The sequence below is a fragment of the Panthera onca genome, chromosome B4 (assembly GCF_046562875.1).
Source record: "Panthera onca isolate mPanOnc1 chromosome B4, mPanOnc1 haplotype 2, whole genome shotgun sequence".
NCBI lineage: Eukaryota > Metazoa > Chordata > Mammalia > Carnivora > Felidae > Panthera > Panthera onca.
The window spans coordinates 127,337,240-127,361,059 of NC_138345.1; the positions used below are offsets into that span (position 1 = coordinate 127,337,240).

Genomic DNA, 23,820 nt, shown 5'->3' on the forward strand with positions numbered 1-23,820 from the left:
GGTAGCCACATAAGATGAGGATCAAGGCTGCTCCTGGGAATGGCTCCTGCTGTGGAAAACATCAGGGTGACAGCACGAAAGACCCAGCTCCAACCTACCTGCTCCACTCGGATTTCAATCTCTCCATTCACCTTCTTTCCATGAAAGTATTTGGCCCTGTTAAAGAGAGGAAGAAAACCACTGAGTAAGGATGCAGACTGCTTTATTATTTTCTCCCTTCTCTCAAAATCCTTACCCCCAGGGGCACATGTCAGACACATTTGTAACTTCATGCTCTTTCCTCCCACCTTGACTACTTTTCTAATTATTTTTCTAATTATTGTCTAATTATTTGTATTTTCTAATTATTTGTATATACTATGATTTTCTAATTATTTGTATATACTATGTGCAAGAGGAGAAAGAATACTGGATGGGAAGATTGGAGACTCAGGTTCTGTTTCTACTTGGCAACTCTGTTTCAATTTTATAATCTGTAGAAGGAAGATAATATCTGTGTGACTTATTTCTAAGGGCTATTTTAAAGATCAAATGAGATAAAGAATCCTACAAAAATAAATAATGCAGAATTATTTTATTATTGTATTGAGTTATACTCTACATACTCCATAAATTATCTATCCATCCACCCATTCCTCCATTTGTCCATCTGTCCAATGAAGCAGCCCTCATCTGTCCTTTTATCCATCCATCCATCCATCCATCCATCCATCCATCCATCCATCATCTTTCCTCTATATCCCTACTTCTATCTTCTCATTATCAGTAAATAACATCCCATCTACCCATTGCTCAAGGCAGAAACATAGACATCATTCTTGTTACCCCTTTCTCTCTCCCTATCTCCATTGATTCTACATTCTAGTTATTCCCCAAATCTATCCAAATGCCCATTTTTCTCAGTAAGCACCGTAATCTTGGCCCCCTTCCTCTCTCTTCTCATATAGACTTTCTTTTCATACTCTTCTTTCATAGTACTTATTAAAATTACAGATAGTTATAATTGGTAACTGTGTTTAATGCCTGTGTGTCACTAAACTATAACACAACTACTTAGAGTAAGGCACAAATACTCCCAATACCTACCAGAGTGCTTAACACAGAGTAGGAGCTCAATTAATATTTGCTGGATGAATAAATGAGTGGAGATAGATGGGGAAAAAAACCTACTTGTTGAGTATTTACTCTGTGCCAGAAACTGTGCTGTAGGCTTGAGCCTATATAGCCTTTCTCATTTAATGCTTACAACCACCACCATGAAGAAGGCATTATTATTTCCATCCTATAAAAAAGAAAACTGAAACCCAGAGAAACGAAATATTTTGCCTGAGGGACTAGAGTCCTGGACTTCTAATTCCACATCTATGTTTTTGCTCAACCATGAAAAAAAGCAGCAAATGTTGGGGTACTCTGGGTTTAGATGTCCTCCCACACACAAGGCAAAAGTAATAAAAGTTTCCATTTGCTCTTTTGGATTTTTGGTATGGAGAAACTAATAGTTCTTAGTCACTTGCTGTAAACCGAGCACTGTGTTAAGCATTTCCATAAACCTTTCTGGGGCAGAGACAGCTTTTTGTTCCAATACCCATTCTCCTCTTCCCCACAATAAGAGAGTTTACAGATTGGGACACACACACACAAGAATGAATATCCTAACTCTCCATTCAGCTAGGGGTGGCCATGTGACTGAGTTCTAATCAATAATTTGTAAGTAGTACATCCAAGAATCTTCTTAGTTTCCTCTATTCTTTTTCCTGGAACATCCATGTTACCATCTATTTTTTCAGCCTTCCATTTGTGAAAAAAAGAATCCTTCCTACAGATTCTCTGACCAAGCTTCAGTCTGTTTGCTTCCAAAGAGTCTCTATCTACACTTAGGCAATGCCAGTGGAGTTCACCTCTTTCCAAGACTGCCCAAATCGCTGACTGATAGCTCTAATATTAAGATAATTTTTTCTTACTAGGTTGACAGGCTTAGACATGCAAAACTTTAGTGGTATAGGAGCTGTTGTTGTGACTTGAAAGGATGGTTTTGTTATCTCTCCCAGACATGGTGTTTGACAAAATGTGTAGTGAGGCTCATACAAAGGGAACCTTTCCACATAGTTTGTGAATTTTATCACGAATCCTTAAAGGTAGTGTCTGCAAACTTCAGACACTGGGATAAGTCCACCTCTCATATCTGTGGGGGCCTGGGGCAAGAGAACAAATGGACACCTGTGCATCATATGTCTAATATTTACAATTGATAAACAAAGCTAGCAAACATTTAAATAAAACATGCCTGTCTTCCTTCCTTGACAAAGACAACTTCATCATGATCTGGAGGGGTCAGAACTTCAACTTCTTGGAATTGTTAGAGTTCTACCCAGAGCCAGGCGGCATGGGGACTGCCTCCTCTTGGTTCCTACAGTCTTCCCTGATTCTCTTCCCACCCTCCTCTCAATCCTGAATCACCTGGGCTTCTTGTGCAGGCTCATGGATAGCTCAGCCCACAGGCCACACTCCATCTCCTCACTCATTCCCCCATCCACCATTCTTCCTTGGCCATGCCTTCCAAGGATGGACCAGGGAACTGGCCTACACAGGGCATGGAATTGGGCCAGGGTCCCTTTGGGCAAAGAATTCTAGGGTTCTTTGTATCCACTGCATGGTATAAGGGTGCAATTTGTGGGGTCCTGGCACAGGGCCCTCCTTTGCTGTCAGAAGGGGTACAGCTAGTCAAGGCTGTGTGGCTCAAGGCAAAGTTCCCCCTAGCTTAGGTTTAAAAGATGTACTAGGTGGGCCTGGGACCTCATAATAGTAACTAATGAGAACAATCACTGGTATACTGGAAAAAGCATGGTTTGGGCAAAGTCTGAGCCATACAACTCACTCGCCACATGTTCTAAGCCAAGGTACTTAACCCCTCTAGGACATGGTCTTCTCATTTGTCAAGCGGCGATAACATCTACAGCGAAGCCTGTAGTGATCAATTCACCTCATCCTCTATGCAACAAGGCAACAGAGGGTAGTAGACTCAGGGCAACCACATGGATGGACTCTCAGCTCTACCACTCACTCACTGTGAAACCTTGGGTAACTCACTCAACCTCCATGTGCCTGAGTTTCCACATTTGGGAAGTAGGGTTAGGAACAGTAACTATCTCACAGCATTGTTGTAAAGATTAACTGAGACAAGATGTATAAAGCACTGAGAACAGTTCCTGCACATAGTAAGCTCCAATGTGTACAGCCCAGGGCCTAAAACAGAATCAACAACAACAAAGAAATATTGAGTGTTTTCTCTGTACCCTCATGGAGGTTACGAAACAGAAATGTGATTCACCTCCTTTTGATCTGTTCCATCAGTGCAATGAGCGATGAGTGATGATGATAATAATAAATAGACATCGTTGGTATATAAGGCCTGCTAGTACCTTCATATCCCTCCTCCTATTACACCCTACTAGGTAGGGCAGGGATCAGTCCCCACACATTCCAGATGGAGAAGTCCCTGTTCAAAGATACATAAAAACTCTAAGTGGCACCAGTGAGTTAGATCTTGTGCTTCAAGATTTTCAGGATTCAGCAGGACCCTGCTGACATTGGCCATTTCTCCTCCAGTTTTCTATCCACCTCACAGACACACTCAACTTCCTGCAACTCCCTAGCCATGTCCTACACTTTATACCACTGAGCCTTTGCACCCGCTGTTCTCTCTGCTTAGGATGGCTTCTTGCTCTTCTCTGCCTGGCTGCCTCCAAGATCCTCGCTCACCTCCTTTATCAAGTTTTCCTTGAAAGTGCCTCCCTAATGAGGCTGGGTTAGGTGTTCCTCCTTGGGGTTCCCACAGCATCCTGTACTTTACAGGATGTATCAGTCCATGTTGTAATGGCACAGTGTTTGCCTGTACCCTGCCCCAATACACCTAGTCTACGAGCTCCTGGAAACCTGATACTGTGTGTCAGTGCTCAATGAATTCGGAGTCTGGCACAGAGTGCCAGGGCACAAGGCACATGTTTAACGAATGTTTGCTAACTGGGTAAATGAACAGTCTTCCAAGGATAAGCCATAACGTATCCTGTCCTCAAGACACTTTACTGTCATCTACTGGCACACTGTTGTAATACACTTACAAGTCTGCACTGATTACAGTGTGGGGTCGTTGTACAGTGTCCAACCTGAATGACTGGAAGCCCTCAACTCGATTCTAACCAGAACCCAGAGCACTTTATACCATACGAATACCACCCAAGCAGCTCTAGCCTTCACAAGGCCTCACCTTCCCAGGAAAAACACTTGTTTTGCCCATCTCTGGAATGTTTACTGCAGAGCCTGGCAGACGGACTTGGGCTGAAGCTGAGGGTCAGGCAGTCCATCCCCCTGCCTGGCTGGGAGTCAGAAGTCTGTCTCCTGACAGGCCACACAGACTGCTGCCTCCTTGCCGGGGGCTCATTCAGGCTTGAGCTGCCTCTGAACAGTTCTGTCTGGCAGAGGGAAGGGTAGGGATGGTCTGGAATTCTAGATGCCTTGGGGGCTGGGATTGCTGCCTTTGTAACTGCGTGGCTGTTTGACCTCAGGCAAAACGGACGGCCTCACTGTGCCCGAAGGCTGTCTCCCTAATGCAGACTTCTTCCTAATGCCCCAATATGTTTATTCTTATAATGAGCTCCTGAATATCCCAGCCAATCACTCAAGGCCTTGGCCTTGGGAAGAGGGTGGGGGAAACTCTTGATTCCAGGAAGCTTCCTTCTCTGTGGGTGGTCTCATATTTTACTGCCACATCAGAGGCACCAGGAAGGAGAATATTATAAAACCAACGCTGCCTGGGGTGGGAAATCCCAAGTTTGGGGAGGCGGGATGTGGTGTGTGAATGAGGTTTATGAGGAGCGGGTACTCAGTTCTTTCATGGCGACAGCAGGGGCAGAAGGAAGAGGAGAATTAGCACAAACAGGATCCACCTGTGTCCAAGCGACACCCTCCTAATAGATGTGTCTGGGATGTAGAGTCAATGTGGCTGGGCCTTGGCTATGTCCTTCCCAGGGAGGAGGGGTCAGGAATGTTCTGTCTCAGGCACAGCCCTCTTCCCACAGGTCCCCCCTGTAGGAGGAGGGAGGGAGGGCAGGGATGCAGGGATCTGGCCCAGGAGAGTCTCATGTTTCTGATGCAACATATTGGTTGCTTATTTGTGGCCTGGACTTAAGCAGGGGGAGATGGGCTATGGATCATGCAGGAAATCATTGAAGGTAGACAGGCTCAGGGCTTTCCCAGTCAGCAAGATGAGAATCACATGGCATGCCCGTTGGATGGAGGTGTGGCAAAAGCAGGACCTTTGAATACAGAGGTCCAATTCAGAGATCCATTCTAGCTCCATTACTTACTTGAAAAAAATAACTAACCTGCCTGGCCCCTTCCCACTGCCAGCGGGGACCCTCCAATGGTGGGGCAGCCTCTCCATACCACCTTGCAATTAGGCAACTCCAGTGAGTTAGGGAGGGGAGGGATCCTCTGAGGATGACAAGGCCCCTTGCACCCATACAGGGATCTCTACAGGTAAGAAACTAGAGCCCCAAGTCACTGGATATGACAAATGGCCCCTCATTGGCTTCTGACAGCAATAGAAAAGGAGATTTTCATGAGTAGGTCTGGTCACTATTCACTCCCTTATTTAACCACCATTTCCTGGGCCTCATATAGACCAGGCACCCTATTACGCATAAGAGGAAAGGTTGCTCCACAAGTGCCTGCTCTTGTGGAGCTCACATGCTCCCAGAAAAGTCAGAAGACTAACCAGGTGAAAAAGAAATGGTAAGAATAAAATGCACAAATGCACAAATGGTAAGAATAAAATGCACAATGGATGATAAGATGTGAAGAGCAGGGGAGATCTGACTCAGGTTGGTCAGGGAAGCCTTCTTCAAAAGACGCTTAACACATATTTATTGATCAACTACTATGGGCCAGAGCCTATAGGCTCCAAGGAAGTAAGTATGAAGAAAACATAGTCCTTGGCCTCAGGGAGCTTACTACCTAACAGGAGGGAGAGACTCATAAATGGACAATGACCACACAGGGCACCAGCCCAAAGATCCAGGTCAGCCCACAGAAGAGACACCCAATCTAGTCTAAGGGTCAGGAGCCACTTCCTTGGTAAAGTGGCCCAGGTCATCCATTAACCAATCCAGTATTTGGAGCCTATTCTTTGCCAAGGCCAAAGGCTACAAAGATGACTGTGAGAGGCTCTGGATGTGTGTGTATGTGTGAAAGGCACAGACAAGGGCAAATGAGTTGGGGAGATGCTGGGGGTACTCAGGGAGGGGACAAACCTTCCTGGGGCATGTCCTAAATGTGCAGGAAAAATGAGTAGCAGGCATGGTACAGAAGACCTAGATTTGAGTTGGAAGCTGGGGTACCTGCTACACGATTTTGGACAAGCCGTTACCTTCTCATCTGTAGAACAGGGATAGGAAGATCTACCCACAGGTTAGCATAAGGATGCAGATTTGAAGGACTCTGGGAACCTGCCAAAAACGTGCTAGCAAGTATGCTACTCCCTGGTGGGCTGTGAGGGTGGAACTTCACCTCTCCAGGTAAAGAGGTAGATGGGCACTGCTAGCATTGGAGACAGATTCAGGTCCTGTCTAGCTCTATTTATTTCCTTGTACTGCCTCAGACAGACATTGACCTTCCCAAGCCCCAGTTTCATTTGTAAGTGCCCATGAATGATATCCTGACACATGGCAGATGTTTAATGTCCCTCTTTCTCTCCTGACCTTCCCCAGGATGGGAAGAGGGCTGAAGTCTGTTGGGTGTGTCCCTGGGGAAGTGACATGTCATTTTCTCTCTCCAAGAGGAGGAGGAAGGTGGCAGTATCTTCCTTGCTCTAAATGAAACTCCTGCTTCATGTTTAGCCTAATGGAAACCTGCCTGGACTTCTCCCTGGGATCTCCTCTTCCTCCCCAGTATAGGCCTTTAGGGTACACAAAGTCATCAGCCACCCACTCATCATGACTGCAGAAATAGGGCTAGAATGTCATCTCAGTCCTTACCCCTCTCCTTGCCAAAGACACTACACTGTGTCACCTTCATTCCTACATATATTTGAAAGTCCACAATCTTTATTACACAAAGAGAATTAGTCAACATTTAGAAGGCTAAGCCATTCCCCACCCCCATCCCCTGCAAACATTTAATGAGCATCTGCTAAGAGCCCAAGCTGGGGAAATGCCCATGGAAAGGTAATACACTGAAAGATAATTCATACCAAGGTACAAGTGACTAATATCTGATCATTCCAGAAAAGGGTATAAGAAAAGATGGTATAAGGAGGATGAGAAGGGGACCATGAGAATATTGAGTGTTTGATTTAGAAAGGGGGAGCTGGGGGTTAGGGGGCAGCGGTGCCTGGGTGGTTCAGTTGGTTAAGGGTCCAACTCTTGATTTCAGCTCAGGTCATGATCCCATGATCCTGGAACCCCACATGGGATGGAGCCCCAGGTTGTGGGATGGAAAGATTCTCTCTCTCCCTCTGCCTCTCTCCCCCATATGCACACTCTCTTCCTCTCTAAAACAAATAGAAAAATTTAAGTCCAAAAATAAGACTGTGGACTTCATGAAGTTTACTAGTTGGCAACTTCTGATAAAGAAGATAGGAGTCAGGATAAATATGTATTCTAGCTCTTCTGGGTCTGTTTCCCAGCTAGACTGTATGTACCATAATGGCAGGAGGGCTGTTTTGTTTAGTGCAATACTATGGTCTAGCGCAGTGCTGGGCACATAGGGGACCTTGGATAGATGGGTGGATGGATAGAAACATGCATGCTCATAGGAGGTATGAGGACTTTCAAGGTGTGAAGGGCAGGGCACAGAAGGAAAAGGCTGAAAGAAGTTATTTTTCATCCATTCTTCCCTCCTTCACTCCCATCCATCCACTTATTTACCCTTCCTTCCTTCCTTCCTTCCTTCCTTCCTTCCTTCCTTCCTTCCCATCCATCCACCCATCCATCCATCCATCCATCCATCCATCCATCCATCCATTCATCCAATCACTTACTCATGCATGCATGCTTCTATCCATCCACCCATCTACCCAAGGTCCCCTATGTGCCCAGCACTGCACTAGACCCGAAGTATTGCACTAAACAAAACAGCCCTCCTGCCATTGTAGTATATACAGTCTATCTCTGAAACAGAGCCAGAAGAGGAACTAGAAGACATATTTATCCTGACTCCTATCTTCTTTATCAGAAGTTGCCAACTGGTAAACTTCATGAAGTCCACAGTCTTATTTTTGGACTTAAATTGACTACTTACAATAGAAGATTCATATAAAAAATTCAGATTTCTGGCTGTCCTTGGAAAATCAATGACTTAGCAACACCAGGCCCTTATTCCTGCATGGTGACAACTAGGTGAGTGAACTGAAGCTGCAGCCTTCAGAGGGGACATCAGTTCTTACACCCAACACAGTCCCCATGGTTCTGTCATTTTGTTGAAGCTGAAACCAAGTGGCAGACACCATTTGTCATAAATCATGTGCTGTTGTTTTCCTTACAGCAGGGAAATATTTCTCTATGCCTGTGCCTTTTCCTACCACCTGCCCCTTCACTCACAGACCATCTTGTCTCCTGTGAGCAGCTGCACAGGCAACCCCTAATTTAACTAATTCCATTCTGAAGATGGCAATCAGCTCAGTGCAAATTTTCAGGAAACCCACACCCTTACCCTTCCTGAAGATCCAGGGTGAGCGGTCAGGAAAATGGACACAAAGCACCATTTTCTCTCTTGCCATCACAGATAGCCTCCCTCCTGCCAAGGAAACATGTCCTAGGCAGGCTTCCACAGGCCCCAGGAGAAGAGACGTTCTGTAATGAGGCTGGCATCTGCCCAGTGACCTGCCTCCGCCAGGGCAAGGCTGTAACCAGGTGGGGTGAAGTCTGTAGACTCAAGCACTGGAACAGCTATTGCTAAGAAAGTCATGGCATCTCAGGGACTCCATGAAAGGTCATTCAGAGGACCTGGGTGAGAAAACCACGTTTTGGAGGAAGAGGAGAAACTCACAAGGTAAACAGTTGAATTCTTCAGAGAAAAGCAAGGCAAAGTCAGAGAAGTGACTGAGACATAAAGTCATAGAGTAAAAAACAAAAAGCTTTAAGCTCAAGACTGCTGCGAGGGCTTATAAGCCAACCTCTTTATAGTAGGAGCCTCTTCTGCCTCATTGCTTCCAAGTGGCCAGCCCAGTTGTGCTTGAACACCTGCAAGTGATGGGGAGATCATTCCCTCACTAGGAAGCCCATTTGATCTTTGGATGACTTTCCATTCTACATATTGAGCTGAAATAGATCTCCTGCTTAGTTGGCCCCACTGTTCCCAGGTCTTGTCTTGTAATGAAAGAAGTCTTGTAACTCAATGGTTTCTAAGTTTGGCTCATCATCATTAAAAACAAAAACAAACAAACAAACAAAAACAATTTCCCAAGCTCTACTTTGGATATTCTGAGTCAGTAGTTCTAAGGGCACTCTGCAGTGTGGCCTGTCCTGCACCCATCTGAATTTCCAGTAATAGCACCTCCATTTGCATTTGCACTGATGGAACCAAGCAGCTCTCTTGCACGGGGTCTTGGTGGAACTGTCCCAGGACATACTGTGGAACCAGCCAGGCTTGTGTTTCCCCAAGATTTGGATTTGTCAGCAAAGAGGCACATGGCTGGGAGGAAACACGAGCTGGCTTCTCTAGAGAAGGCTGCCTACACAAGTCCCAGCCTCCTAGATCCCAGGGGAGCCCTGGGTCCCAGCCTCTCCGAGACTTGAGTCTTCATATTCTCTTTTGATTCTGTGAGCCTCCACATCCAAAACATCCCCATTTTGCCTAAGTCTGCCAAAGTCTATTCCTTTTTCTTGCAAACAAAGAACTCTATCTAACACAGAAGGTGTAGGGTGGTTCCTGGGAATCTGAATGTTGTTCTGATAGAAACGGTCTTTGGGGGAACATGATCTTAATCCATCATCATTTGACTTATGAGAAAAACGAGGCCCAAAGAGAAAAAATGGCTCCACTATGATCCCATAGCATCAACAGAGAAGGAAGGAATCTGGAAGAAACGGCATCTATCAGATTTCTCCCCACATTCCCTTCTGCTCAAAGACATTTCCCCCAGATTTTCTAGCCAGTTTCAGAGGGTGAAGACTCTACCAGAGCGAGAGACAGCTCTTCACTGTTTTCCCCCTCCCTCTCTCTCTCCCTGAAAGAGCTGGGTAGGAAGCAGCAGGGGCACCAGGCCTCAGGATTGGACAGCAGGAAGACCTCACGGAAAGAGGTCAGCACTTGAAAAATTCCTCAAGTCAAAGGGCTTGGGGCTTGGGTGCCACACAAGGCCCTCACTGTGTGCGTACATTGTCTCCCTGATAAAAGGGGCCGGGCCTGGGAAAACGGAGCCTGTCTCCAGGAGACTAGGCAGGCTGCTGGGGAATGCCCAAGGCCCCTCCCCTCCCCCAGGCACCAGGGCCAGGGAAGCAAGGGGGAGGGGCAGGAGTGCAGGGCAGGTGCCCAGAATGGGAGGGGTGAGTCTGAGTCCAGACATCCAGAGCCACTCTAGGTGCTATTGGGTGGCCTGTGTGAACTGGTGAATGAAGTGAGGAGGAAGGCGACATTAGGCCTTTCCTTTCTTCCTCTCCCTTCCATCCCTGTGTTTCCCCATAGGAAACAGCCAAGGCTTGCCTTGTTCAAGGAGAGGTTTGGGGGTAGAGGAAGTGGTGGGGCCAGATGTGAAGATTTTGTTTCCCAGAGCCAAGTCTCTCCAACAGAAAGGTGTGTGTCTCAGCTGTGAGACCCCCGAGCAATTCTAGGAGGAGGGGACCAGTTCAGGCCTCCATCTTGTCATCTTCACAGTAGAGTTCTGCCAGCTTACCAGCATCCAGACACCCCTCCTCCAGGCCTTCTGGAAGACAGCCCTCAAGCATATCCAGCTGAACTGAGAAGCATGCCAAGTGGCTTCCTTCCCCTGGCTTCCAGCACTATTATATTCATCAGCAATTAGTAATTGCAATTAATTGTTAATACAGTTACCATTTCAGTGCCTGTTATGACAAGCTAAGCCCTGTCCCAGCCCCACCCGTGCCATCATCTCTAATCTTGGCAAGGACCCTTCGCAAAAGATATACCATGATTCTGCCTCACAGGCAAGAATGTGAGGTTCAGAGGTCAGACCTCCCAAGGTCATGTAAGTGAGAGGGAGAAGAGACCTGGGCAGTCTGCCTTGAGACTGCCTACTAGTTTTATTTCCTCTCTGCTGGTGACTGACAACACTCAGTCCTTGTCACAGGCAGGGAAAGCTGAGAATGGGGTCAACTGAGGGGCCTCTTTTGGTTCTCTGACCAGGAAGCAAGAGTGCAAAGACCGGCCTCTCACTTGGGCCCATGTTAGCAGGCTCAGATGGTGGCAACTGTCTCTCGTTGCCATCCTCCATAAGTAGCGTATCTAGATAAAGACGGGTCACCCAGTTCAATTTGAATTTGGGATAAACAACCAACAATTTGATAGTATAAATCTACACCAAATATTGCAGGGGATAAATTGATTGCTTATCCAAGTATTAACTGAGTGGAATCCAGCAACCCTGCCCCAAAGCCACTGCCGGTGAGGGCAGCTCGGCGTTCAAATACCCCTGTAGGTGACACAGTAGGAAGCAGAATGTCCTGGTCACCATGGGGCCAATTAGGCCCACTGCAAGGCTTTGAGGGGCCTGCCAACATGCCCTGAAGTCCTCATGCCTTCAGTCAAAGCAGCCGGAAGCAGTTCAGCTCCTCAAGTGGAGGCTGGAGCCTCAGAGTTACCAGCTGAACAATGAGGGGTGGGGGGTGGGGAGGGAGCTCGGGCAAAGCATGGGCGTCAGGTACTCTTCCTGAATTCCAGGGCAATTGACTATTTTCTGAGAAAGACTCTCCCCGAGGGCATCCTCGATCCTGAACTCTCCCTTAATAATAAGATCAGCTTTGGCAAGAGCATCATCCGTGTTTCCTATCTTACCTTGTGCCAGGTGCTGTGCTGGCCTCTGAGGATACGGTGTTCAAGCAAAGGAGGCCTAAACTCCACCCTCCTGGAGCCTATGCTCTAGCACAGGACCACAGCACAGGCAAAGAAACCATACACATGGAAAAACGCCTGTAAGGGAGAGGAACAGCGTGTTCTCACTGGAGCCTTGGAACATTCCTGTGAGCTCACTGGTATGGTGACAGTGGTGGCATTATGGTCCCCACTTTACAGATGAGGACACTGAGGCTCAGAAAGGTAAGGTGGCTTGGCCAAGAGCTGGTAAGCAGCAGAGCTGGGACTTCAACCCCAACCTGCCACCAGCCAGCCCTGAGTTCTCTGCATTTTACTTTCCTTCCCATTTTAACTCTCTTAGGAAACATGTCTGACATGTGTTAGGAAATCACATATTTAATATCAAAACACAGGGGGAAAGAGCAGAAAACATCCTGTTGGAGCCTGAAACTGAGGAAAATAGCCCAGAGGCAATTTCTGTGAAGGATCCAATTCCCAAACCTGAGACCAGGAGTGTCTGGATGGCTATAGGAACCCCCTTTCCTCCTGGCATCTTCTCGTTCCAGCTGCCCACAGGGCTCCAGCAGGGTGGGGCCGCCTGGCTTGAGGTGGGGCACTTTCCTCTGAGGGTGAGGTCACCGGGATCCTGTGCTTGGCTGCAGTGCTGTTACATGGAGTCCTGCCACCCTGTCTCCTCCCACTGCTCTCAGACACGGGGTGTGTGTGGGTGTGTGTGCATGTGTGACCCTCTCTTGAGCAGGCTCTGCCGGCCAATGCCCTCACACACAGCACTGGAGGGCTTGTACTCAGGTGGGAAAAATGATGAGAGAACAGGGTGTCCAGAATGGCCTGAGCTGGATTCCCAGATGCCACTGACATCTGTTTCGATTTTGGGCTCGCGGCCTCCGTTTTCCTTACGTATAAAATGAGAGCAGTGAAAGTACTCCATCCAGTTGTTGGGAAGACTGACTTAGAGCATCTATGGAAACCTTTTTGGTGGTACAAAGTACACAAGTGTTTGCCACATGACAATGATGAAGACATGACCCCAACCCCAAAGAGCTCATGGTTTATTCATCTGTGTGTTTATTCGTTTTTTGACCAAGATTTTTCAGCATCTATCTCTTGCCAAACACTGAAGTCCTGTGCAGGGGTCAGCAGGAGCTGTGGCTCCATCAGAAATGCCTTTTAACAAGTACCAACCTAGCCACCCACCCGTTTTTGGTTCTCTGAGCAGGGGCCTGTGTTCTGTGTTCTGCTTCCTCACCTGTACAATTGCCCTCCAGGCCAAACAGGAAGTGTCTACGACCAGAGCTATGTTGGCAAGTGATTAGACCAGAGCTGTGTTGGCAAATGATTAATAACCAGCTCTCTGGGGAGAACCGAAAGCCCTATTTTGTAGCATTTGCCAATTTCCATGGTGTAAATGCTCTCATGTGGCCACTGTGACTTTCTGTTGGATTGAGTATGAAAGGGGAAAAAGAGGATTTCAGAATGTCACTCAAGTCACTCCTTAAGTGTCACTGTCACCATCCTCATCCATCCTTACTAATAACTCATCACCTCCAAAGTTACTCATTCAATCAACAGACATTTCCTAACAAACTACCTGCCCCGTTGTAGGTGTTGGGATACAAAGACACCATCTGGGAGTGGGACAGGTGGGGTGGTCGTAGGAGGGACACAAATTATTATACAACATTTCTTGGTGAATCTAGAAATGCACAAGGTGCTTGGATGGGTACCACTGACCATTATTGAGTAGGACAGCGTAGCCTGATACACTCCAGGCTGGAAGGATAGTAGCAGAGGGGTGTTTCAAATCAAGAATACCTTTTCACTTCCTCCCCAACAAATAAAAGAAGAAAGAAATGCAGGGAAGGGTGGAGAATAGAAGGGAAGGTAACAATAGATCATTGTTGAAATGGAATAGCAGACATTCTGGGAACAAGGCCATGGGTGAGGTAAGAGGGGAGGAGAGCCAGAGTTCCACAGGCCATTGGAGGGAGAGATTGGGGGCAAAGGCTTAGCCGCTTCTATCCCCCTCACCCCAACACCCTGCTCCTCAACCCCATCCAGCCTCTGGAGATTTTGTAGGTAAAACCATGAGCAGGGAGGTACACTCAATCCAAGCATGATTATGAGCAATGTTTTTTTGGTCACACTCAATGTTTTGATTTTGAAATCAAAACTGGAATTCTGGTATATTCTGTGGGCAATAATAAAACTTTGTGCCAACTTTTTTTTAGACAATCTCAAATAGCAGCCTTACAGTTATCCTCACATACTGGAAAATAAAGAGCCAAGATTTTACACATAGGTGAGTAAAAACAGACACCCCTCGACTGCATGTATTATACTGCTGAGTCCTAACGTAAGGTGACTTTCAGGCCCCGTTATGCTCATTAAAAGTTATCCTCATTGGACTGGAGTGGGGGCAATGGTATGCTAATTGAACATTTACTGTGTGTTAAACACCAAGGATATAAGGAAGAACAAGACACAGGCCTTGTTCTGGCACAAGAGACAGCCACCTGCTAACCAATGATCATACAGTGTGAAACTACTATAGCACCATGAAATACACTTTACGTTATATAAAGGAGGTGGTTGTTAGCAACGTTGGCAGGGTCAAGGGTGTCAGGGAAGACTTCACAAAAGAGGTGACACCTGAGCAGGCTTTTAAGGATGAATGGAAATTGGACAAGTGAATGAGATAGGGAAGGGCATTCCAGGTAGCAGGAAGCAGAATGTGCTAAGGCAAATGTGTTTGAGAACCATAGGTTGTTTTTTTGTAAAGCAGGAAGTGGAGCTGGAGACAGAACTAGAGGGAGGCAGGCAAGCTGATGAATGAATCTGAACTTGAGGGCAATGATGCAGCAACAGAGGGTTATAATAGGGGATGAACGGTGGGAGCAAACTGATCAGGTCTGTGTTTCACAAAATGACCCTTTGATGGTAACATGCAAGGTAACCAGGGGGTCAAGACTAGAGGTCTGGGACCAGTGAGGCTGCTGGAAAATTCTAGGCAAGAGAAAGAGTGTACAGGCAATAAGGCTGAAGAATACTGAGCCTGAGATTCATTTATTTTATTTCTCCTTTCCCTTGGTTCTTGTGGTTCTTCAAGATTGATTGGTCTCCCCTCATCCCAGAGGATAGCACCAACTTGAGTTCAGACCTGTTACTGAACTGGGCTTTATGGAGGCTGGCCCAAAGTTCCCCAAACACCACTGCTGTAGCTGGGCTCACCTCCATGGCCAATCCCAAAAGGTGGTAGGATCTTACAAAGCTCAGCCATGAGTTGTTTTTCCCAGCAAAGGTGGCTTTGGGGCCCTCTATTTCTCCTCAGAGGATGAGAAGTCCTTCTCCCTGGGTCACTCAGCAGGTAACAGATAGTCCTTGGGGGACCCAGGCTGGTTCAGAGAGTCTGCAAGCTGGCCTCTGCCAGGAGGGGGAGCGTGGGGGCTTCCTGCAAACTCCCTCAGCACAAGGAAACTTGATTCTGCAGGAAGGCCCAAGACCCAGAATGGGAAGACAGAGGATGTGGGACTGAGAACAGAGAAAAGGGAGCAGCATTGTTCCTGGTGGGTTCACTCTCAGTCCAGACAGTGGCTATCTCCCCCTTCATTATCATCTCAAAGGGGGGTAAAAAAGGGGCCCTGTGAGCTGGCTTCTCCCCTTTAACAACTTCTTCCTCTCAGGAGACAGTTTGCACAATGGAGGAGGGGCCGGGTGGGGGCTGACCCAGGCAGCCCACACTCTGCCAAAGCTGCCCGGGACAGTGGGGCTGGCCCGCCACCTGCTGGCCACTCCTGGTGGCGGGGAACAAACATCTTTCGGAACTCTGCAGGGGCAGACTGGGATTTCCCAGGCAGCCAGCATCAATCTGGAGAAAGCTGGGAATGTGTTAAGATTCAGAGAGGTTAGGAAGCTGAAGAAGAATCTAGGATGGAGTTCTGCAGAAGCTGATGTGTCCGCAGGCAGCAAGTCCCCATCACAAACATCCAGTGGATGCAGAACCAGTTTCCAGGAAAGTTAATGTGCCTCAGTTTCTCCATTCTCCCCTTTTTTACTCACTGAAGGGCAAGAGAAATACTGCTGTTTGGAGACCTAATTAAAGTGTGGGTATAAGAGGCATGATTGACACAGACTGGGAGACACTCCTCTGGCCAAAATCATGCCCCCCATCAGCATACACAGCCTAAAATTCACACATTCACACGTGGTCTTCAGATTAGAGAGATGGAAACCAAGTCAAATTTAAATGTTACTTGGATGGGTGAAATAGGTGATGGGGATTAAGGAATGCACTTGTCATGATGCACAGGATGATGTACAGAATTGTTGAATCACTATGTTGTACACCTGAAACTAACATAACACAGTATGTTAACTAACTGGAATTAAAATAAAGACTTAAAATAATAAACGTTACTTGGGTGAGGCCATTGCATTTTGGCCTCGTTCACTGTCCCCGCACACCATACTACTACATACCGCATGGGCACCGGGAGGACAGAGATTAATTAATAAGACCCAACCTTATTACTCAGGAGCTAACAGGCACAAGTGACCAATAGAAAACTGCACAATAGGATAAATCCTAATCCACTCTGCCCATTATTGGGGATGAAGAGATTAAATAAACATGATTATGAGGGGCTGCCATCAAGATGATTAATGTTGCATAGGTCACAAAAGTCTGCAATAGTAACACACACGTAAGTAGCATCTACTGTCCACCAGACAAATCCTAAGCACTTTTATATTAACTCAGATTTTAACCCAATTACATGCATTAACTCTACTAGGTAGGTACTATTTTATTCCCATTTAGGTACAGTAACTTGCAAAGGTCGTTTGGCTACTATGGGGTACAAATGGGATGTGAACCTAGACAACTTAGCTCTGAAGTCTGTGTTCCTCACCATTGTATGGTGCTGTCATTTATCAGCTCACCCTCCAGACAGAAGGCAACTTTCTTGATAAATAGGTTTTTAAATAACCCCTGACCATTGCCATATCATGGCAAACCCTGGCTGAGGCCGAGGAAACATGGTCAGCACGGTACGGTCAAAACCAAGGTCAAGTATGGGGCTGAAAAGAAACAAGAAGACTGCAAAGGCCATGCAGGCATTTTGATTAGTGGGCAGACAAGCAGCAGGGTTGCACAGGCAGCAGTGCCTGGAAGCAAAATCTCTGCAGAAATCAACCACTAAATTCAGAACCTAAAGATGCTGCTTTACATAAGCGCATAAACAGATAAACAAGGCTTCATGAGGAGCGGCTTCAAGCAAGCAGCAACACTGAAGATAATGCAGACTGGATCAAAACAGAGGCCATGCCCGTGATCTCACCTTGCTTAAGATGAACTAACTTTTTAGCAGGAAAGTAAAGACTGCTGTCTACACCTGCTGAACATGCTTCCATGTTGACTGTACTGAATATCATACACTATAAATATCTCCCATTCCAAAGTACAGGGTCAGTCATTCCCAACCTGAGTTAACTTCTCAAGTGAATGTGAGTGTGCACATGCATGTTAGAATAACAGAGCCTGTGACATGCTCGGTGAACTGAATGCATTAACTTATTCACCTAAGACCTATTTACCAGGTGCCTATGATGTGCCTACTACGTGGCAGCCTTTGAAGACACACGCATGCAACCTTGCTCTCCAGCCCCATGACCATTTATGAGTCCACTGTCAGAACCGCCCTGGATGGAGTGCTTCCAGGTCTCCACACCTGGCATTATTTTCTAGACTGCAAATTCCATGTCCCCAACTAGGACTGATAATATTTAGCACCCTCTCCACCAAATATTTGGTGTAGAGACCTATCCTCCAACTTCAGATCCATGTGAGCAAGGTCTGCTCACCACTTCCCTGAGCACCTAAGGCTGTGACTTGCACTCCACTGGTGCTCAGTAACTATTTGTAGAACGGTTTCAATGACCTTGACATGTCCAATCTCTGACTCTGGAGAGCTTACCAGGGATCAGCATGCCTAACAAGAGACTAGAAGGCATATCATTTCTGCCCATGTTTGATGTTAAGAGAACAGGTTCTGGACAAACTCAGGCACTCTGGTCTCAAGGGTGTTAGATAAGGACTGTGGGTCTCTGTTCATTTCTTTTACCCTCATAACAACCTTACTGAATGGATGGAGGATGGCTGAGGCTGAAAGAGGCTAAGCAACTTGCCTGAGTTATTTCGGGTTTTTAAAGTTTTCCATTCTTAGGAAGGTAATATGGTATATATACCATATATTATATAACACTTCTGGTGAGCTCTGAGCAGTACCCCATTGCAAATGTATTAACATGTAAATCAAGGGGGCGCCTGGGTGGCTCAGTTGGTTAAGCATCTGACTTTGGCTCAGGTCATGATCTTCCAGTTCCTGGGGTCAATCCCCGCATCAGGCTCTGTGCTGACTGCTCAAAGACTTGAGAGTGCTTCAGATCCTATGTCTCCCTCTCTCCTTGCCCCTCTCCTGCTCACACTGTCTCTCAAAAACAAATAAACATTTAAAAAAAATTTTTTTTTTTTTCAACGTTTTTTTTTTTTTAATTTATTTTTGGGACAGAGAGAGACAGAGCATGAACGGGGGAGGGACAGAGAGAGAGAGAGACACAGAATTGGAAACAGGCTCCAGGCTCCGAGCCATCGGCCCAGAGCCCGACGCGGGGCTCGAACTCACGGACCGCGAGATCGTGACCTGGCTGAAGTCGGAGGCTTAACCGACTGCGCCACCCAGGCGCCCCTAAAAAATTTTTTTAAAAAAAAGATGTAAATCAAGATTGCCATAAATCATTTATGGTCACACACAGTGAATGGTATAACGAAGACTGTTAGAGTCTCACTTTCCCTCAGATCAGGCTTTGCTGCCACATGGATTATAAAATATTTTCCAGTTTTCAGAGCTTTTTGGATTTTTGGATTTGCTGGCAAGGGATTGGGATTGTAAACATAAAGCACGAAACAGGTGCCATGGTGCCTGGCATGCAGTAGCCACATAGTAAATGTAGTTTCCTGCCCTCTGGCCAGTCTCTGATACTCTGATCAAACCTCTCAGCTTTCCCCTCTCTTCCCTCCCCCAGGGGTGAGATAAGCCCCCATCGCCTCTCTTGCCCCTAGGCAGATTCTGGCTTACCAATCTGTGTGGGCATCATCAATCACCAATAGGATCCTGGGCCTTTGAACAACAGGAGCAGAGGGACCCGGAGGCTCCATCAGCCCTGAGGGGGCTGCTGAGGTCTGCTTCATGGCACTGGAGAAGGAGCTGAAGAGGCTGGATCCTGGAGAGGAGAAGGAGGCTGCCAGGGGCTGGGGGTGCCTCCTCTCCATGGCTGGGGATGCAGGGGAGCTGGTAGAGCTGTCTGGGCGCTGCAGGTCTGTCATGTAGCCATTAGGCAGGTTGGCCACGAAGCTGCTGTCAGAGAGGCGCCGCCGGAGGAAATTCATGGCTACAGATGGAAGAGGTGGCTTGTTCCCACACAGACTTGTCTAGGTGAGGCCCAGAACACAGGCGGCCAGGGATAGGAGATGGTAGGGTCTTAAGCCGGAAGAGCCAGGGGAATCCTGCCCAAGTAGGCTTCAGCTGTCTTTGCTAACCTGTGGAAACAGGCCAACACACACATTAGTGGAAATGACCTCTGCCCTGTAAGAGCAAACAGATATGGCGCCTTCCTGCCCCACTGCTGGGGGCAGTATAAAGTGGGACATCTTTTTGGAAAAGAATTTGGCAACATGTAATCAGAGCATAACCTTTTAACCCACAATTTCCATTTTCTGGAATTCTCCCCCCAAGAAAGGAATCTCAGTTACAGAAAAAGCCTCCTGCACAAATATATTTTTTCATAGCATTATTTACACTAGCAAAATATTGGAAGGAACTTTAATCTTCAGTCACAAAATAATGAATAAATAAGCTACAGCACACTCAGTGAAAATTTTTGTGGCTATTAAAAGAGGGAACATAAAAAGAGCTTTTAGTACCACGGAAAAAATTTCATGTTGTACTTTGAAAGATCATGCTACAAGTTTATAGGTACAGAATGACTACAACCACATAAAAGATGAAATGACATAACTTTGAATAGAAAATACATTGGAATGTTAACCACAATTACATTGGGGTAATGTAATTACATGGCTTTTTTATTCTTTTCCACTTACCTATCTTTTCAAGACTTTCTAGAATATATATTGCTGTGGACTGAACTGCATCCCCCCAGTTTTCATATGTTGAAGCCCTAACCCCCAATGTGCTGTTAATTGAAGATGGTGAACTTAAGGAGGTAAAGTTGGATGAGGGGGCGCCTGGGTGGTCCAGTAGGTTGAGCGTCTGATGTTGGTTCAGGTCATGGTCTCACAGTTCTTGGCTTTGAGCCCTGTGTTAGGCTCTGTGCTGACACCCCAGAGCCTGGAGCCTGCTTCTGATTCTGTGTCTCACTCTCTCTGCCCTTCCCTGGTCACACTCTGTCTCCCTCTCTCTCTGCCCCTCCCCTGCTTGCACTTTGTCTCTCTTAAAAATAAATAAACATTAAAAAAAATTAACATTAGATGAGGTCATGGGGGTGGGGCCCTCATGATGAGATTAGTGGCTTTATGAGACGACACACTAGAGAGCTTGCTCTCGCTCCACCAGGCGAGGACACAGAGAGAAGGAAGCTGTCTGTAGGCCAGGAAGACGCCCTCACCAGAAACCAGCCATGGTAGCACCATGATCTCAGACTTTCAGCCTCCAGAATTGTGAGAAAATAAATTTGTTAAGTCACACAGTCTGTGGTATTTTATTATGGTAACCCAAGCAGACTAATACACATATGTACAGCTTTTCTGAACAGAAGAAAATAAGTTAAAAAAAAAACACAACAGATTATTCATTTGAGATTGAAATATCCCACTGAGAAAAATGATCATTCAAATGATGCAGTTAGACCCCTCATATTTTTTTGAGATTTTATATTTTTATTGAAGTAAAATTTACTTCAACTGAGATGCACAGTCCTCAAGTGTACAATTCTTTGAGTTATGATAAATGAATACACCGGTACAAGATTTATTATACTTATGTCATCTCAGAACGTTGTCTTGTGCCCCTTTCCAGTTAATCCACACATCCCCATAGGCAAATGCACTGCTGATGTCTGTCACCATATATTAATCTTGAACTTCATATAAATGTAATCATACATATGATTCTTTTGTGAAGGGCTTCCGGCCCTCAACACAGCGGTTTTGAGACTTATCTAGATTGTATGTATCAAGAGTCATTCTGTTTTTCATTCCACTGGATGAATAAATGACAAATTTTTATACCCTCTCCTTTTGATAGACATTTGAAATGTTTCCAATTTGGGGGTATTAGGAAAAGAATTGTTGTAAGGATTTTTTATTTAAGTGTTTTTGTGGAAAAAGAAAGAGTGAGGGGCGCCTGGGTGGCTCGGTCGGTTAAGCATCCGACTTCGGCTCAGGTCATGATCTCACAGTCTGTGAGTTCGAGCCCCGCGTCAGGCTCTGTGCTGACCGCTCAGAGCCTGGAGCCTGTTTCAGATTCTGTGTCTCCCTCTCTCTCTGCCCCTCCCCTGTTCATGCTCTGTCTCTCTCTGTCTCAAAAATAAATAAACATTAAAAAAAAAAAAAAAAAAAGAAAGAGTGAGAGGGAAAGAGAGTGAGAGGGATCTTTTTCTTTGGGAAAATATCTAGAAGTGAATTTGTTGGATCATAGCGTAGAAACATGTTTCCCTTTACAAGAAACTGTCATAAAGTTTCCCACAGTGGTTGTGCTGTTTTCACATTTTATTTGAAAGTTCCAATTGCTTTACACCCTTACCAACATTTCATTGTCAGTCTTTATTCTTAGCCATTCTGATCGTTCTTGAGCAAATGGCAAAAAAAGAATTCTTGAGACGTCTTTGTTGCAAAAGGTGATTTTATTAAAGCACGGGGACAGGACCCATGGGCAGAAAGAGCTGCACTGGGCTTGTAAGGAGTGACTGATTATATATTTTTAAGTTAGTGGGGGGTGAGGGATATCTTAAGTTTCTAAGGAATTTCAAAGCAAGGCTTGCAGGATGTTGAGGGGCTAGCTGCTATTAAGATACGCTTGCTTTTAGTCTTTAATAAAACAAAAATATTAAGGAAGTAAGGCAGCCATGAGTCGCTTGAGGAATATCACATTCTGCATGTTTCAGGTGTCTGTCAGTGGGTTGCCAGCTGTGAGATTTAATTTGAGCTACATTTCTCTTGCCTTTGTTTCCCTCATCAATTCCAGAGGGTGTAAAATAGTGTCTAATTGTGTTTTTAATTTATTTTCTCTGATACCTGATGAGATTGAGCAACTTCCATGGGTTTACTTATCATTAATATATCTTCTTTCATGAAGCGTCTGTTCAGGTCTTTGGCCCATTTTTTAAAAAATTTTTATTTAATTTATTTTTTTAACTTGCATCCAAGTTAGTTAGCATATAGTGCAGCAATGATTTCAGGAGATTTCTTAATGCCCGTTACCCATTTAGCCCATCCCACCTCCCAAAACCCCTCCAGTACCCCTCTGTTTGTTCTCCATATTTAAGAGGCTCTTCTATTTTTGTCCCGCTGTTTTTATATTATTTTGCTTCCCTTCCCCTATGTTCATCTGTTTTGTATCTTAAAGTCCTCAAATGAGTGAAGTCATATGATATTTGTCTTTTGCTAATTTTGCTTGGCATAATACACTCTAGTTCCATCCATGTAGTTGCAAATGGCAAGATTTTATTCTTTTTGATTACTGAGTAATACTCCATTGTGTGTGTGTATATATACACACACACATATATATATATATATATATATATATATATATATATATATATATGTATATATACACACCACATCTTCTTTATCCATTCATCCATCAATGGACATTTGGGCTCTTTCCATACTTTGGCTATTGTTGACAGTGCTGCTATAAACATTGGGGTGCATGCACCCCTTCGAAACAGCATACCTGTATCCCTTGGATAAATACCTAGTAGTGCAATTACTGGGTTGTAGAGTAGTCCTATTTTTATTTTTTGAGGAACCTCCATACTGTTTTCCAGAGTGGCTGCACCAGTTTGCATTCCCACCAGCAGTGCCAAAGAGATCCTCTTTTTCCACATCCTCGCCAACCTCTGTCATTGCCTGAGCTGTTAATTTTAGCCATGCTAACTGATGTGAGGTGGTATCTCATTGAGGTTTTGATTTGTATTTCCCTGATGATGAGTGATGTGAGCATTTTTTCATGTGTCGGTTGGCCATCTGGATGTCTTCTTTGGAGAAGTGTCTATTCGTGTCTTTTACCCATTTCTTCACTGGATTTTTTGGGTGTTGAGTTTAAGTTCTTTATAGATTTTGGATACTAATCCTTTATCTGACATGTCATTTGCAAATATCTTCTCCCATTCTTTTGGTTGCCTTTTAGTTTTGCTGATTGTATCCTTTGCTGTCAGAAGCTTTTTATTTTGATGAGGTCCCAATAGATCATTTTTGCTTTTGTTTCCCTTGCCTCCGGAGACGTGTTGAGTAAGAGGTTTCTGTGGCTGAGGTCAAAGAGGTTTTTGCCTGCTTTCTCCTCAAGGATTTTGATGGCTTCCTGTCTTACATTTAGGTCTTTCATTCATTTTGAGTTTATTTTTGTGGATGGTGTAAGAAAGTGGTCCAGTTCATTTTTCTGCATGTCACAGTCCAGTTTTCCCAGCACCACTTGCTGAAAAGACTATCTTTCTTCCATTGAATATTCTTTCCTTCTTTGTCAAAGATTAGTTGGC

The 23,820-nt window shown here is 45.5% G+C and overlaps 1 protein-coding gene across 2 annotated transcripts in view; it reads right to left on the minus strand.

Annotated features, from left to right (window-relative positions):
• Positions 1–23,820, minus strand: part of SYN3 (synapsin III) — a 465,237-nt gene that overhangs the window by 404,471 nt on the left and 36,946 nt on the right. For both annotated transcript variants that reach the window (XM_078449497.2, XM_060656504.3), the window contains exons 2-3: positions 19,179–19,639; positions 99–156 (exon numbers count right to left, since the gene is read on the minus strand). In XM_078449497.2, the coding sequence (XP_078305623.1) occupies positions 99–156; positions 19,179–19,489 (369 nt within the window). In that variant the 5' untranslated portion in view covers positions 19,490–19,639. The remainder of the gene's footprint in view (positions 1–98; positions 157–19,178; positions 19,640–23,820) is intronic.